This window comes from Fusarium proliferatum (assembly GCF_900067095.1).
Source record: "Fusarium proliferatum ET1 genome assembly, contig: FPRO_scaffold015, whole genome shotgun sequence".
Lineage (NCBI taxonomy): Eukaryota > Fungi > Ascomycota > Sordariomycetes > Hypocreales > Nectriaceae > Fusarium > Fusarium proliferatum.
Genome location: NW_022194804.1, coordinates 155,534 through 168,984, shown reverse-complemented (window position 1 = coordinate 168,984; position 13,451 = coordinate 155,534). Strand labels below are relative to the sequence as shown.

The window sequence follows — 13,451 nt, the reverse complement described above, 5'->3', positions numbered from 1 at the left end:
ATCATCAGCCTTCATGATTAGGTACAGTCCTGTACATAGACTACCAGACAGTGCTTCTACTCTCTCATAGATCACATAGCTTTAGTCAATAGAAGGGTTCCTTGCAGTTGAGACTCGAATCTCACATTTAACTACAGAAGAAACAAATCATGCCTTTGGAACAAAAAAGAAAAACCAGCAGCCGAAAATAAAGCAAACATGCTTATCTCGCAATGCTAATCAGAAGAGGGGGGGACTTTGGCCACATTTCCCAGTCTATCACATCCTCCCATTGAAGGACCTCGTCGTCGTCGTCACCATAATCATGATAATAACCATAATCCTCACTCTCATTGTCAGGAACTGGCGCTGAGTAATACATGTTCCTCTGTTTATTTCGCTTGCGCTCAGCTCGCTTCGCCTTTTCCGAGCTGTGCTCCCTGCGTGCACTCTCTGCCCATTGCTCCAACCTCTCAGGGTGGCATAAGCACCACAAGGCAACCTCTCGCGCCGCCAAAGCGTCTACCGAAGCATTGTGAGTGTTGGAATCCTGTCGAATACGCAACCGCAACAACTCTGCACAAAGAGATTGAAGACTCCATCGACGCTCAAAAGGAGCACCCGTTCCAAACACGGCTTCCGCTGTAAGAATAGCAGTATCGAAAATCTTTTCATGTGACACTCGTAGTCTTTTTAAATCTTGCTGGAGAGATTGTCCGACTATGATTGTTTCTGTGTTAATATGTTTGAATAGCTCTTCCCGTGCTGCTTGCCATCCACGGAGAACTTGTCCCTGGGATACAGCTATAGCAAGTGTTGCCGGCCTTATACCATGAATTATGGTACGCCAATCGATGATGGGCTCATGAGGTTTGACAAGAGAATTGACCAAAACTTCTCCAGTGAAAAAGTCGATCACGCAGATGGATATTACTTCGCTTGCACCACTTCTGACCCCTGCCATCTCGCAGTCTAGTGCCACTGCCTTTCTTTTGGGCTCCAAAGAGCTCGGGTGAGGAGCCAAAGTGGTTTGCCTCGTGTCAGCGGCTCGTCTAGCCTTCTCACGAGCCACCCCCCTCAAGACATAGCCTTCCCTTATAAGGCGCTCAGAAGAATGGCATTTGAGAGTGAGACAATCGTATATAGCTGAATTATCGAGTAGTGGGAATCCTTGGTAGCTTTGGTCTTGGAAGGGAAGTTGCTGCAGAGGGTTAGGTGCTGAGATGATCAGCAATTGGCTTTGAGATGGTATAACAGCCTGTAAGTTCCTATGTTTCGCCTCATCATGCTGAGACAAGGCTTCTGTGCTGCAAAACAATCTGCTGCATTGCTCACAGCACTGATCGCTTTCATGATCTGCATCTAAGCAATGGTTTGCTAACTGGGAATGGGTTCTGAAACGAGTAGAGCATACTCTGCAGCATCGCTGGCTGCTCTTGTTGATATGGACCATTGTAGAAGGTTTCTGAAGGGGTGTGCTGTGTAAATTGAAAGATAAGAAGTTGGGGCGTCTCGAGATATTTGTTTACGGCTGTCTGTTGGGCCTCATTGTTTGGCAGGCCTCCTGAGTCAATTATGTGTTGGCAGGACGGATGAAAGATGGTGGCGCAGTCACGCGATCCAGGCAATGCCCCTCGGCCCAGTTGCGTAGCCAAGTCCGCATCTGTAGTAACACCAATCAGAGTCCACTGTTTAATTTGGCTAAAGTATTGAAATATAAGAGACGAGGCTCGGAGGCAAGTACCTTCGTACAGAGAAAGTCTGGTAACGGCTGGTATTGTCGTATAGATAGATGTCAGCAACCAGGAGGGCTGTGAGAGAGGTCGGCTACACAAGGTTGATTATTTGAATCCGTCTTTGGAGACTTAAGATAAGCGCCCTAATGATCCTTCCGTAGTGCGGGGTTTGAAATGCATCCTCAACAAGCTCCGTCATGTCTTGACAATCTACTTTTTCAAGGGCCCGCTATATGCAGGAGGCCGACCACTCTGTCATCCAGTCAGATCTATCCGGCTGCAGCAGCCAGAATACTCCTACAGGTGAGTTGTAGGACTTTATCATCTGTAAATTTAAATGAGGCCTTCACTTGTGACCTAGGTCTCCTCTCGAAAATAAGAAGGGGCTCTTCCTGTAGATTCCACTCATCTTGGCCCTATTATATATGCTTCCAGCCAAAACTCTCATTCTTCTGCATCTAGCATATGAGCTTTCGTCATCTGAGATATGATTTCCTTCCAACAAATTCAATCAGACATGGATGCTGGTCAAAGTCAGCCGCCGCATCTTATTCATGCCACTGCCGAGCAAATTCCGAGGCTCTCGAAGCTCCCTTGGTTCGGTTGTGATGATGGCCTCTCAGAACCAAGCATAGCAGCACAGTGCATGACTGGAAGTCTTGCAAAGAATTTCAATCAAATGCATCAGCAAATCGAAGACTTGCAGGTAACGATAAACAATCTTTTGGAAGAAAACAAGGCCCTCAAGGTCCAGATAGCAACAAAGATGGAAGAATCGATAACAAGGCTACAGAAGATCTGCAAAATGAACATTGATTTACAAAAAAGCATGAGCGAAAAAAAGGCAATGGCAGAGGAACTAGATAAACTGCGAGCGCAGAGTGCCGGGCGTCCGCTAGGAATGCTTGAAACAACACAGAGAGGTATCATCATCAGCAAACTTCTATCTAGATCACAGACAATGGACGACAACTACAACACAATCGAATTGAAGGAATCACTTGAATCTAGGACTGAGAATACGGGGTCCGATGTAAAGAGTCCTTTGGACAGTGTCCTCAGTGTCGATGAGGCTCGAAGGCTGTTCAATTCCTTTCAAGGATGGTTCGACGAGCGAAATCTGGATTCGATATCCTTGCGCCGTTGCTCAGTTTGTCACAAAATGAGGTTCGAGCAAGCTAATCCCGAGAGTTCAAACCCTTTTGTCGACGAGTTTTCCACAGGTCTGCGACGGCCTATCACCTGCAGTACTTCTATCTGCTTGATCTGCTATCTTGGATCTGTTCTCAAGTCTGTACAGAAACTACCTGAAACCTGGTGGGAAATTTCAGGGTCAACAGTTCTGATTCCGTGTCCCTGCGGTGCCTGTTCGGAAGGTATCACTTTCGAAGATCGTGGGACTTTACAGAAACTTTTTAGACTCGTGAAAATCCAGGATGCAGACGGAAAACTGAGAATGTAGGCATTTACAGAGTGGCCTACCTTCAAGTTGCTAATCCTTCCTCTACAAATAGATATGATATCGCACAGTATCTTCTGTCAGTACTCCACACCTTTGATCCGCAGCCAACGTTGGAAGCACGTCAAGTAGCCAAACGACTACATCAACAACTGAATTCGAATGGTATTATGGAACCACTATTTGATCTTAAGATCTCGGAACTACCTACTCTGGAGAACGGTGTACCACACGATGTGAACTGTAGACTCGTCCAGCTTCTCGAGCTGGATAGTGCTGACGAGGTATTGCGTGTCCCCATCTTCACCCAGCTTCTGCGACGAGAACAGTGTCCAGTTGAATGCTCAATCTGCACTGAACCTATCTACGACCTAATTGGTGAAGCATGTAAAAAGTGGGATACCATTTGCAGTGAATACGATGGGGACTGGAAGTGGAAGGTTCTTCCTTTCCCTCGCAAGCTTGGCCAGAGGTGCTTTCATACTGTCGACTTCTGCATGGAGTGTTTAGAGAACTACATTGAAGCCCAGCTTGACCAACATGGGAGAGCTGGATGTCATTTACTTACGTGCCCTTCTTCCGATTGCGGTCGGCGACTTGAATACGACGAGGTGAAATTATATGCTCGACAAGAGACATTTTCAAAGTAAGCACAGCTTCTGGTATTCATTAGGAAAACTAAATTCTTACACGCTCAAAGATACGACGAATACCTGAAGCTAGAGGCTTTGAGCAATTTGCCTTCTTTTCGATGGTGTCTTGGCGAGAATTGTTCCTATGGACAGATTCATGACCTAATTGAGAGTAACCACGTCTCATGTGAGGAATGCGGTTACGAGATGTGCTTCCAACACCAGGTCAAATGGCATGTTGATTTAACCTGCGAGGAGTTTGATAGCATGAAGGAGAACGGAGACCCCCGATTCCGTGAAACTCGAGACTGGGTAAATTCCAACACCAAGCAGTGCCCTTCATGCGGAGTCAATGCACAGAAAGGCCCAGGTTGCTTCCACATGACTTGTGAGTCGACTCACCAGCACTCCCACCTGATTCGTTCTGACTGTAATGATAGGTACGCTATGCCGTCATGAGTTCTGCTGGGAATGCCTTGTGAGCTGGAGCGATATCATGCCGAGCTCTGGACAGTACAATCAATCAGCTCATCGAGACGGCTGTTACTTCAAGTCAAGCAATCAACAACCTACACAGGTCACCGGGGAGCATATACCTGCTATATGATGGGTCAAGTATTTATAATTAGGGGTCGCCTAGACTTGGATACAATGATTTGTCGTAGGTGGAAAACTCATTGTGATTTATAATATCGAAATCTGTGGAATATTTGCGTGTACATGGGACTAAACCTCTATACCGACATTCTTAGCCCATGTATGGCCGTAATCACTATGAGTCCACAACTTTCATTCATAGTCAATCTAGAAACCTGTGTCCATAGGGTGGGGCTGCGTTGGATCTGAAGTTGAAGCGTATGGTTGAACTTCAAACTTAATCGCCATTTTATGCTTGTAGGTGCCTATGGAATCGTTTTCCAGGCTCGTCGTGTATCATCTGAATCCACGGGAGAACACCAACCATTTTTCGCACAGCCTCCCAAGAGAGGTTTCGCGGAACAGAAGATCTCCACATTGACGATATCCAGCTTGATGTGTTGATAGTAGAGATACATCCCATCAACATCAGCCAAATAAGCAACGGTATGTGGAAATCCTGTGCTTCTTGCATGCCTAAATAGCACTCCTCAAGCTGTGAGGCGAATATTGGTAGGTGAGATTTCCGTGCCGGGCTACGTGAGAGTGTCGACAAGAAGGCAAGCATGCCAAGCCGCAGGGCTTCGGATACGACAGGGAGATGGTCGTTTCCCAGACCGATCAACAGGGTTTGACTCGTGCTGACCTGAGACTGGAAGTCCAACCAATTCAGAATCCTTTTCGACTTTGATGATTGATATTGGTTCGCATGGCTTGACAAAGCTTGCAATGTCTGATAGCAGCTCATCAATGCGGGATGCACCATCAGCCAGGGTATGATGTTGGGAGGTCTGATGACGCCAACAGGCTGTTTCCGGTATGAATAGTCGAAAGGAAAGTACAATGGCCGACCTGTCGCCAACGACATTCTAAGATCGACCTGCTGGATCTTGAACAGTAGTTTAGAGTCCAACGGCACTGGCTTCGTCTCGCGCAGTTCCAACAACCTCCTCAGTCCGTCAAGGTGTGTTGAAACAGCATCAAGATCACGGAACGACTCAGCTGCAAAGAGAAGAATTAAGATGATAAATATCGTGGAGTAGGATTGTTGCCCTGTAGCATCGCGAAGACTGCTGTTCAACGACGAGAGGACGGTGCAGAGTATTCGCTGCGATCGAAGGGATAGCTTGGTACCAGAACATAAATCATCCACGGCATATGTAGCCAAGAACATCGACTCTAGTAGAGTTTTATTCTCGTACAATAATGTCAAGTTGTCAATCATTTTGTGTTCTTGGAGGTTTATGTTCTCGAGGTATGTCTCAAGAGGGTATGCCGCGTCGAGTAGGGCGTTGAACTTGACGACTATAATCTTGAGTCAGTACTCACCTTCGATGGAGACTTAGACTACATACCTAATCGCCATGCAGTTGATGGCAAGCGAGATGAGTCAAAGCCAAGCTCATTCGTTCGGGCCTGTAGTGACTTTGTGAGGGACCCGCAACTTGTTAATTGGCAAGGAGACGTGATCTCTGGGGATTCGGTAGTCATCCTGACACTTTCAGTTGCGGCGACTGTCTCTGCTGCCTTGCGCGCCTTTCTTCTCGATCGGCGCGAGTCCTGGCGTACATTAACCCCCTTCATGCACCGACTGCGAATCGAGGCTCGGCTACCGGGTTCGAGTGGACGCCCGTGGCCGTCAACAGTAAGGAACGTAAACTCAGTGGCTGGCATTGGATCAGATGTTTAAGGATGGGGAGTGAGTGATGCTGACCGACCCGAAAAAGGGCTTCAATCTGGTCCAAATCTCGCATCCGCTCAGCCTCGATCCTTCGTCACGGACCCTAGCTAAAATTAATCAGCAAAACCCGGCAGCTTGACCAGATTGATACCTGAATTAGGCTAAGCGTTGTATCTGTCCTGTTCGGATTTTGGAATACTCCGAGTTAGCGCAGATCTTATCAGGTGTACTAGCCGCTTTAAGACATCGATGTGGTCGTGTCACCGTCAATCCGAAAACTGCGGAGTATGTGAGGCACTGCCAACAGAGCTGAAAGGCTAGGCCGTTAATGCGGATGATGAAACGCGTTTTCCTCAAGGTGACCATATTGATACCCAAATTCAGGTAGCGCAGATGTTGATCAATAATTTGGGAACCTAGAGTTGCCTACAAGTGATACTACGTACACCTAAAGCCAGTTATAAAATGGGCCTGTTTCCTCAATATGACAAACGTTTATCACACTTTTATCTAACCCATTCTACTACACACATCTCATAACTTAATTATGGCTAAGAGCGTATCTCCCTTCCGAAGTGCATCCTCTCAAATGCCTCCACTTACCCTATCCGTCGCCCAACTTTTCGTCCAATCCCAACTATGCACCAAACCACAACTGACTCCCAAGGACCTCGATCTCTCAGGCCAAACGGCGATCATCACCGGATCAAACAATGGAATCGGCTTTGCATGTGCCAAGCTTCTGCTCCAGCATAATTTGAGCCATCTCATCATGGCAGTGAGATCTGAAGACAAGGGCACTGCCGCCGCCGAGGAGCTTCGTCGAACATCAGCGTCAACAAGTCCCCAGATTGATGTTTGGAAGCTCGACATGGGCTCTTACCGCTCGATTGAGGACTTTGCGAAGCGCTGCGAGACTCTGCCGCGGATAGATCTTGTCATTCTCAACGCTGGCATGGGCGATATAACCTTCCACCTTAACAAGGCAACAGGCCATCAAGAGATTGTGCAGGTCAACTTCCTCTCTACCGTGTACCTGTCCGTTCTTCTCTTGCCTATACTCAAGAGTAGGGCTCCGACTCCCAAGCCAGGCCGCCTCACTATCGTCAGTTCGGGAACAGCCATGCACTGCGAATTGCCCGAAGTCAAGGCAGACCACATCATCTCTGCGCTCGACTCAGAAGCCAATTTCGATGGCATGGGGCATTACGGAAAGTCTAAGCTTCTCGGTCACTTCTTCATCGACAGACTATCTCAGCACGTTGACCCAAGCGATGTTATCATCAATCTTGTTGACCCGGGCATGACCAAGGGCACTGGGCTGATGGACAAAGGCACTTGGCTAATGAGAATGGCGATGGCCACGGCAACTAAGTTAGTTGGCCGTACCCAGGAACAAGCTGCCTCAACCTACGTTGATGCAGCCATAGTCAAAGGAGAGGAATCTCATGGGTCCTATTTAATGGACTGGAAGATCTACCCGTAAGTACTTATGTGACACATTTTTTCTACAATCGCTGATAAGTTCCAGGTTCGGCTCGTACTACTACACTGGGGAAGGTAAAGATGTTCAGGACAGAATCTGGAGGGAGGTGATGGATGAATTTGCGTTTGCCAATATGGAAGACATTATACGTTCTCTGAAGAAGTAGCCTGCGAGTCTGTGGGATGTAGACGGACAGCGTGGATTATTTTCGGACTCGGACTCGGGATAATGTGTAATGCTAGACAGGTATGGACAATTTCCTTTTGCAGACAATTACGCGACAACATAAGCACTAGTGATCTGCGCGCATGAAAGCGGCACAGGATCAACTCTTATCATTAATCACACCCTTTTTATATAAATAATGCTCATTTGCTCATTTCTAGCAGTTTTGACTGGTTTGTCATATCATATAACATCATATCTTGTTGTTCGTCCCCCGCATCTTGTCTGACAGCGCATCTCCTCTCCTCATCTCATCTTCATCATGAACAAAGTCATTTCCGGCTCCAACGCTCTGGTCGTGGGCGGTACCAGCGGTATTGGCTACGCAATCGCCAGCCGTCTGGCAACATCTCCCAATTACCAGTTCTCAGCAATCACCATCGTGGGCCGGACCAAGCCTCAGGCCATGCCAGCTGAGAAAATATCTTTTCGCTCCGTCGATGCGACATCAATGCACGCCTTGAAAGAGTTTGCGCAAGAGTTCCGAAGCAATAGCCAAAACAGCCCTCTTGACCTTCTCGTGATGACGCAGGGAATCATGTCGTTCGCTGGACGGACTGAAACACCTGAGGGGATTGACAGGAAGATGGCTTTGCACTACTACGGTCGTCAGCTCCTAATCAGAGAGCTGAGTTCCATTCTGAGCCACGATGCGAAGATTCTTCTCGTGTTGGACGGTCTTAATGGCAGTCCAGAGAAGTTGAACTGGGATGATCTCGACCTGAAGGAAACGTTCAGTCTTGCTCACGCAGCAAACCACTGTATCACCATGAATGACGCAATGATACAGTACCACGCACTTCAAAGCCAAGGTTCCAAACAATTCTTCGCACATGGCTATCCTGGAGTTGTAAACACAGCGACACCGAAGAACTCGGCTTGGTATTTCCGAGCTGTGTCAAAGGTTGCTTCGAGATTGGTGGGTCTGCAGCCTGAGCAGTGTGCTGAAAGACAACTCGATGGACTGTACAAAGCTGCGGATGAGTTGCAATCGAAGGAGATTCCTTGGGCTTGTATCGACAATCATGGGAAGGTGATTGGAGGGAAGAAAGAGTGGAGTGAAGAGGAGAGAAGGAAGATTGCTGATCATACCTGGGGTCTTGTTGATAGGACATGAGATATCACCTGCGATGGGCACAACACTTTACTGAGAACGATATAGTAAGAAATATTCATCGATTGAAATGCCGGTAATTCGTTCAAAAGCCATCGAAACCTCGAGAACTAGTAAGATCCTGTTGTTCTGATGTTTCTTGGTGTCTTACGCCGCCCCCCTCTCGCGGAGTACCTTCTCAACAGCTTCGCCCTCACAGTCAACCGCATAATCCAAAGGCGTCTTTCCAGACTTTGTTTTCGCATGAATATCTGCGCCTGCTTCGATCAAAAGCTTAGCTTTTGTCTCCGAATCACGTCCGCTTCTGCAAGAAGGGTTCCCCGCCACAAGATGTAGAGCCGTCTCGCCATCATTGTTAGCCGCGTTCGGATTTCCTCCGCTCTCGATGAGAGTCTGCAGCGACGCAGTTTCTCCCCATGCTGCAGCGCAATGAAGAGCTGTTGCTCCTTCATCGTTGGCTGCCTCAAGGTCAATCCCTGCTTTGAACAAGTCTCGGACCAGTTCAGATGAGCTCTGCGCAGCGCGATGCAGAAGTGTATCGCCGCCTTCGCCTCTGAGGTGGATGTTTGCTCCATGATCGATGAGCAAATTTACGCATTCTGGTCCGTCACTCATTGCATGATGCAGCACTGAATCCCCATTGTTGTTCAAGGCATTTATATCAGCGTCAGTGTCAAGAAGAGCTTTGACAATCTCGGCGTGCTCATGAGCTGCTGCAATATGCAAAGCCGTGTTTCCATAGCAATCCTTTGCCGAGACATCTGCTCCAGCATCTATCAGGAGCTTTGCAATTTGTGTCTCCCCAAATAATGACACGACATGAAGAGGCGATTCTTCATCAATATTGCGGCTGTCAACATTCGCTCCCGCCTTCAAGAGAATTTCGGTGATTCGCACATCTCCATCGGCAGCCGTGTTGTGCAAAGGCGTGACGCCATCGTAGGTTGCCGCAGATACGTTGGACCCAGCTTCAATGAGCATTTGCACAGCTTTCTCATCGCCGAATTGGACGGCATAGTGAAGCGGCGTGAATTCGCGAACCGTTTGCGTAGCTGATATGTCAGCGCCGTTTTGTAGAAGCTGTTCTAGTCGTTGGTTGTTTTGGTGAAAAGCTGCTTGGTGCAGAGTTGCAATTTCTGCGGGATCATCGCCGGGGGCATGGCATGGACAAGTCTGCGTTAATGCGTGAGACATTGTAAACGATTTTAAAATGCTAGAGGAGGATGATAAATGGACTTCGAAATTTCATGACATATGAGAAGCCATGTGAAAAAACGTGAATTTTTAGTTGGAGCTATCCAGGCAGCAAGTCGGTCATTGCCATTTAGAGTCTTTGACGAAGCTGAGGCTAGCTGAAACCTAGGCTCGAATTAGAAGGTATTACAAGAACTTGACGGCAACATCCGAGAGCATGTTTCTACCAGACCTTGAGTTCGAGGAAATTCGAGTTTTTTGAATAGTTGCGTGTGCTAGGTAATTTCTTGATGTGATGGCACTCTATCGTCCCTGATTGTCCCAAAATGTTGATGTCAATTATCACAAACATCACTCTTGTAGCCTCCTTGACATCGCATGATATTCTATGGTTTCCCCGTTTGCAATCCATAAGAAGTCCCAGAGAGACTGTTTGGATTGTCTTATACATACCCCAAATCCTTGAATGCCCTCTGCAGAATCTCCCGAATGACGTTCTGCTTCCTGTTATTGTACTCCATAACATCCTCCCCATTCTCAACACTTGCCTTTGCAGCCTCCCTCTTGATACTCTCATAGGCCTTCTTATCATCCTCATTCTTCCTCAACCAATCCGCAAAGATCTTGTGTCTCACCACTTCCGGGCATCCTGGACCCCAAACATGCAGATTTGTTGGCACTGGTTCATAATCGCAAAAGAAGCGATGTCCATGCCATCCCGGCTCCCTGACAAGAAAATGGAAGCCAACGTTCTCAAGTGCATCTACATAGGAAGCTTCATCGTTGATATCTTTGACGGTTAGGTCAATGTCAATTACGGCTTTTGCTGGCAGACCCGGGACGCTCGTTGAGCCAACGTGGTTGATTGAGACTGCTGTGTCGCCGATGGCGGATTCAATGCGCGCTTTGGCGCGGGCGAAATGCTCTGGCCATGCTGGATCGGGTTCAACAATGGCAATGGGCTGTCTGTGTTTGCGAAAAGCGACTCTGTCGATGAGGGAAGGGTCAAAATCGTACTCCTTTAATAATTCTTCAATTGTTGGGGTCATTGTGAAATTTGAGAAGGAAAAATGGCGGTAAGTTTTATCGACGTATCGCCACAGTGTGTACGGAGAAAGACAATGCTGGGCGTGGCACGAGTTAGCGCGGTTATAAATGGTGTCGGATGCTCAGATTCACTGCGATTCTACTTTTCAGGCTGCATTAGGCCATTTGTTTTCCCCGCACCCGACGAAGTTCGCGCAAGCTAAACGTGCCCTCGCGCGGCGGGGTGACTCATTCGCCGATGCCACGACTAATAGATTGGGATTTAAGCTTATGACACCTCAACGAGACATGTCAGTCGTGGATCACCAGTACGACCGGAATAAGTTACTTACTTCTTGCCATGTCAAACCCGGTGTTAAACTAAATCGACTTGCTCTATGAGCTACTCCCGCACAATGGTCAAGGCCAGCAAGAGCCCATCCTCGAAACAAGGTGATTAGGAACATTATATACGTCCTCGACTTCACACGTGCATAGAGTGCTATTCATGGCCAGTGGACTCTTGAAAATGGAAGCATTGTATTTGACAGTGATCGGTTGACTCTATCCCTGCAAAGATCATGCATCTGGCCAATTACCAACACGTCACGTATGCACTGCTCGCCAAGCATGTTGAAGAACTTTTGCAATGCTTATGTGTCCAGAAAGATAAGCAACCCCGCTCCTCAATGCACTGAAGAAGACCGTTTTTGCGGATCGCAAACTAGAGTCACCGTGGCCTCGAGTGAAGGGAAAGTAAACGGTGTCATACGATCGAATGAGCCGCTGCCGCTGACGGTCGATGAGCTCACCAAGTATTGGTTCGCCCAGATTCTCAACAGACCTGTTCAGAATGTTGAAGTTATCGAGACTATCCACGGAACGGCTTCCAAAATCCTGATCAAATTGACATTCAAGAATGGTACCGATAACAGCGCCAGTAATATTTGCGTCAAAGGCGGTTTCAATCCCGACATACGAGAATTTTTGCCTTTCCTCTACGCTATTTACCGCCATGAGGCTGAGTTCTACTACTACCTTGCTCTAAAGCTAAAGATCCCGCTTCTACCGGTATTGTATGCTGGTACAGATACCGTGAATGGACAGGGTATCGTTGTGATGGCCAATCTCAAAGCTCAGGGCTACACATTCAGTAACCCACTTGAGACATGGTCAGTTGAGAGAGCGAGGATGAGTGTTAAGCAGCTCGCCATCCTTCATGCCAGTACCTGGGGAGATAAAGGTGACTCGATTCCCTCAGTGAGCGGGACTGTTACAATCAGAGATGCAATCTTAGGTTTGCTCGCCCCAAAGGAATGGGATAAACGTTTTGGTCCAGATGCGAGACCTCCAGTTCCTAGGTTTATGGAGGATAGAGAGCGCATGACTGCGACATTCAAGGCTCTTTGGGAATCAGACTCCAAAATGAAGTGCCTCGTCCATGGCGATGCACACATTGGAAACACATTCATAACCCCCACAGGAGAGCCTGGTTTTCTTGACTGGCAGATCATCCATGCTGCACCGGACTTGCACGATGTTGCCTAGTTTATTGGCGGGTCACTGTCAATTGAAGATCGCCGCACTTATGAGAAATACCTCTTGCAGTCTTACCTCAGCGCCCTGAAGCACGCGGACGGTTCGAAACTCGAGATCGAGGATTTTGAGGAAGAGTACCAACGAGAAACCTTTCACGGCTTTGCATGGGCCCTTGCTGGGCCACTGATGCAGAGCCGCGAGATTGTTCATGCCATGGTGGAACGACACTGCGCCGCGACTGTAGATCACAAGAGTATAGAATTACTAGAGGGCCAGAAGGTGTGAAAGAAACTAATAATGTTACATATAAATCAAATACTATTTACACTAAAGGCAGATTCCTCAACGTCTATCTAATCCTGCAACCCAACGTGATCATCACCACGGTTCAGACATGTTTCGAATTGAGTTGGTGCCGCAATGAACCCTCCAACGTGTCTCAATAAACTTCATCTTCATTCCAACCTTGGCATACGTGTTTTTTTATCTCCTCAACAAAGATATCTCTCCCCCTGACAATTGGACTCCATGGGTTAGCCACAATTCAAGTATTGTAACCAGTGAGAAAGAGGTTATTTATGACAGCAGGGAAGAATGGTCCGACACTGAGTTCGAGCTAGGACCTTTCAACTCAGAGGAGCCGCTCTTAATGAACAGAGATGGAATGTGAATGATGTCCTCATCAGTAAGTCCAATTTCCAGCTTGAGGATCTCGATGCTGCGGTCGATTCGCCGAGGGCACTC

The 13,451-nt window shown here is 47.6% G+C and overlaps 8 protein-coding genes across 8 annotated transcripts; 4 read left to right on the top strand and 4 right to left on the bottom strand.

Annotated features, from left to right (window-relative positions):
- Positions 1 to 202: 202 nt before the first annotated feature.
- FPRO_12323 (uncharacterized protein) lies at positions 203 to 943 on the bottom strand (the record flags this gene model as incomplete). The annotated part of the gene is made up of 1 exon (XM_031224107.1): positions 203 to 943. The coding sequence occupies one exon, from the start codon at positions 941 to 943 to the stop codon at positions 203 to 205; it is 741 nt and encodes a 246-aa protein (XP_031089399.1).
- A 1,289-nt stretch (positions 944 to 2,232) lies between these two features.
- Positions 2,233 to 4,413, top strand: FPRO_12322 (uncharacterized protein; the record flags this gene model as incomplete). Its single annotated transcript, XM_031224106.1, has 4 exons — positions 2,233 to 3,173; positions 3,230 to 3,820; positions 3,875 to 4,194; positions 4,247 to 4,413. 4 exons carry the CDS (start codon positions 2,233 to 2,235, stop codon positions 4,411 to 4,413), a joined length of 2,019 nt encoding a protein of 672 aa, XP_031089398.1.
- Positions 4,414 to 4,692: 279 nt separating this feature from the next.
- FPRO_12321 (uncharacterized protein) lies at positions 4,693 to 6,116 on the bottom strand (the record flags this gene model as incomplete). The annotated part of the gene is made up of 2 exons (XM_031224105.1): positions 4,693 to 5,747; positions 5,798 to 6,116. 2 exons carry the CDS (start codon positions 6,114 to 6,116, stop codon positions 4,693 to 4,695), a joined length of 1,374 nt encoding a protein of 457 aa, XP_031089397.1.
- A 554-nt stretch (positions 6,117 to 6,670) lies between these two features.
- FPRO_12320 (uncharacterized protein) lies at positions 6,671 to 7,775 on the top strand (the record flags this gene model as incomplete). Its single annotated transcript, XM_031224104.1, has 2 exons — positions 6,671 to 7,605; positions 7,655 to 7,775. 2 exons carry the CDS (start codon positions 6,671 to 6,673, stop codon positions 7,773 to 7,775), a joined length of 1,056 nt encoding a protein of 351 aa, XP_031089396.1.
- A 321-nt stretch (positions 7,776 to 8,096) lies between these two features.
- Positions 8,097 to 8,951, top strand: FPRO_12319 (uncharacterized protein; the record flags this gene model as incomplete). The annotated part of the gene is made up of 1 exon (XM_031224102.1): positions 8,097 to 8,951. The coding sequence occupies one exon, from the start codon at positions 8,097 to 8,099 to the stop codon at positions 8,949 to 8,951; it is 855 nt and encodes a 284-aa protein (XP_031089395.1).
- Positions 8,952 to 9,095: 144 nt separating this feature from the next.
- FPRO_12318 (uncharacterized protein) lies at positions 9,096 to 10,142 on the bottom strand (the record flags this gene model as incomplete). The annotated part of the gene is made up of 1 exon (XM_031224101.1): positions 9,096 to 10,142. One exon carries the CDS (start codon positions 10,140 to 10,142, stop codon positions 9,096 to 9,098), a length of 1,047 nt encoding a protein of 348 aa, XP_031089394.1.
- A 443-nt stretch (positions 10,143 to 10,585) lies between these two features.
- On the bottom strand, positions 10,586 to 11,191 carry FPRO_12317 (uncharacterized protein; the record flags this gene model as incomplete). The annotated part of the gene is made up of 1 exon (XM_031224100.1): positions 10,586 to 11,191. The coding sequence occupies one exon, from the start codon at positions 11,189 to 11,191 to the stop codon at positions 10,586 to 10,588; it is 606 nt and encodes a 201-aa protein (XP_031089393.1).
- A 607-nt stretch (positions 11,192 to 11,798) lies between these two features.
- On the top strand, positions 11,799 to 12,992 carry FPRO_12316 (uncharacterized protein; the record flags this gene model as incomplete). Its single annotated transcript, XM_031224099.1, has 2 exons — positions 11,799 to 12,715; positions 12,788 to 12,992. The coding sequence occupies 2 exons, from the start codon at positions 11,799 to 11,801 to the stop codon at positions 12,990 to 12,992; spliced, it is 1,122 nt and encodes a 373-aa protein (XP_031089392.1).
- Positions 12,993 to 13,451: the final 459 nt, after the last annotated feature.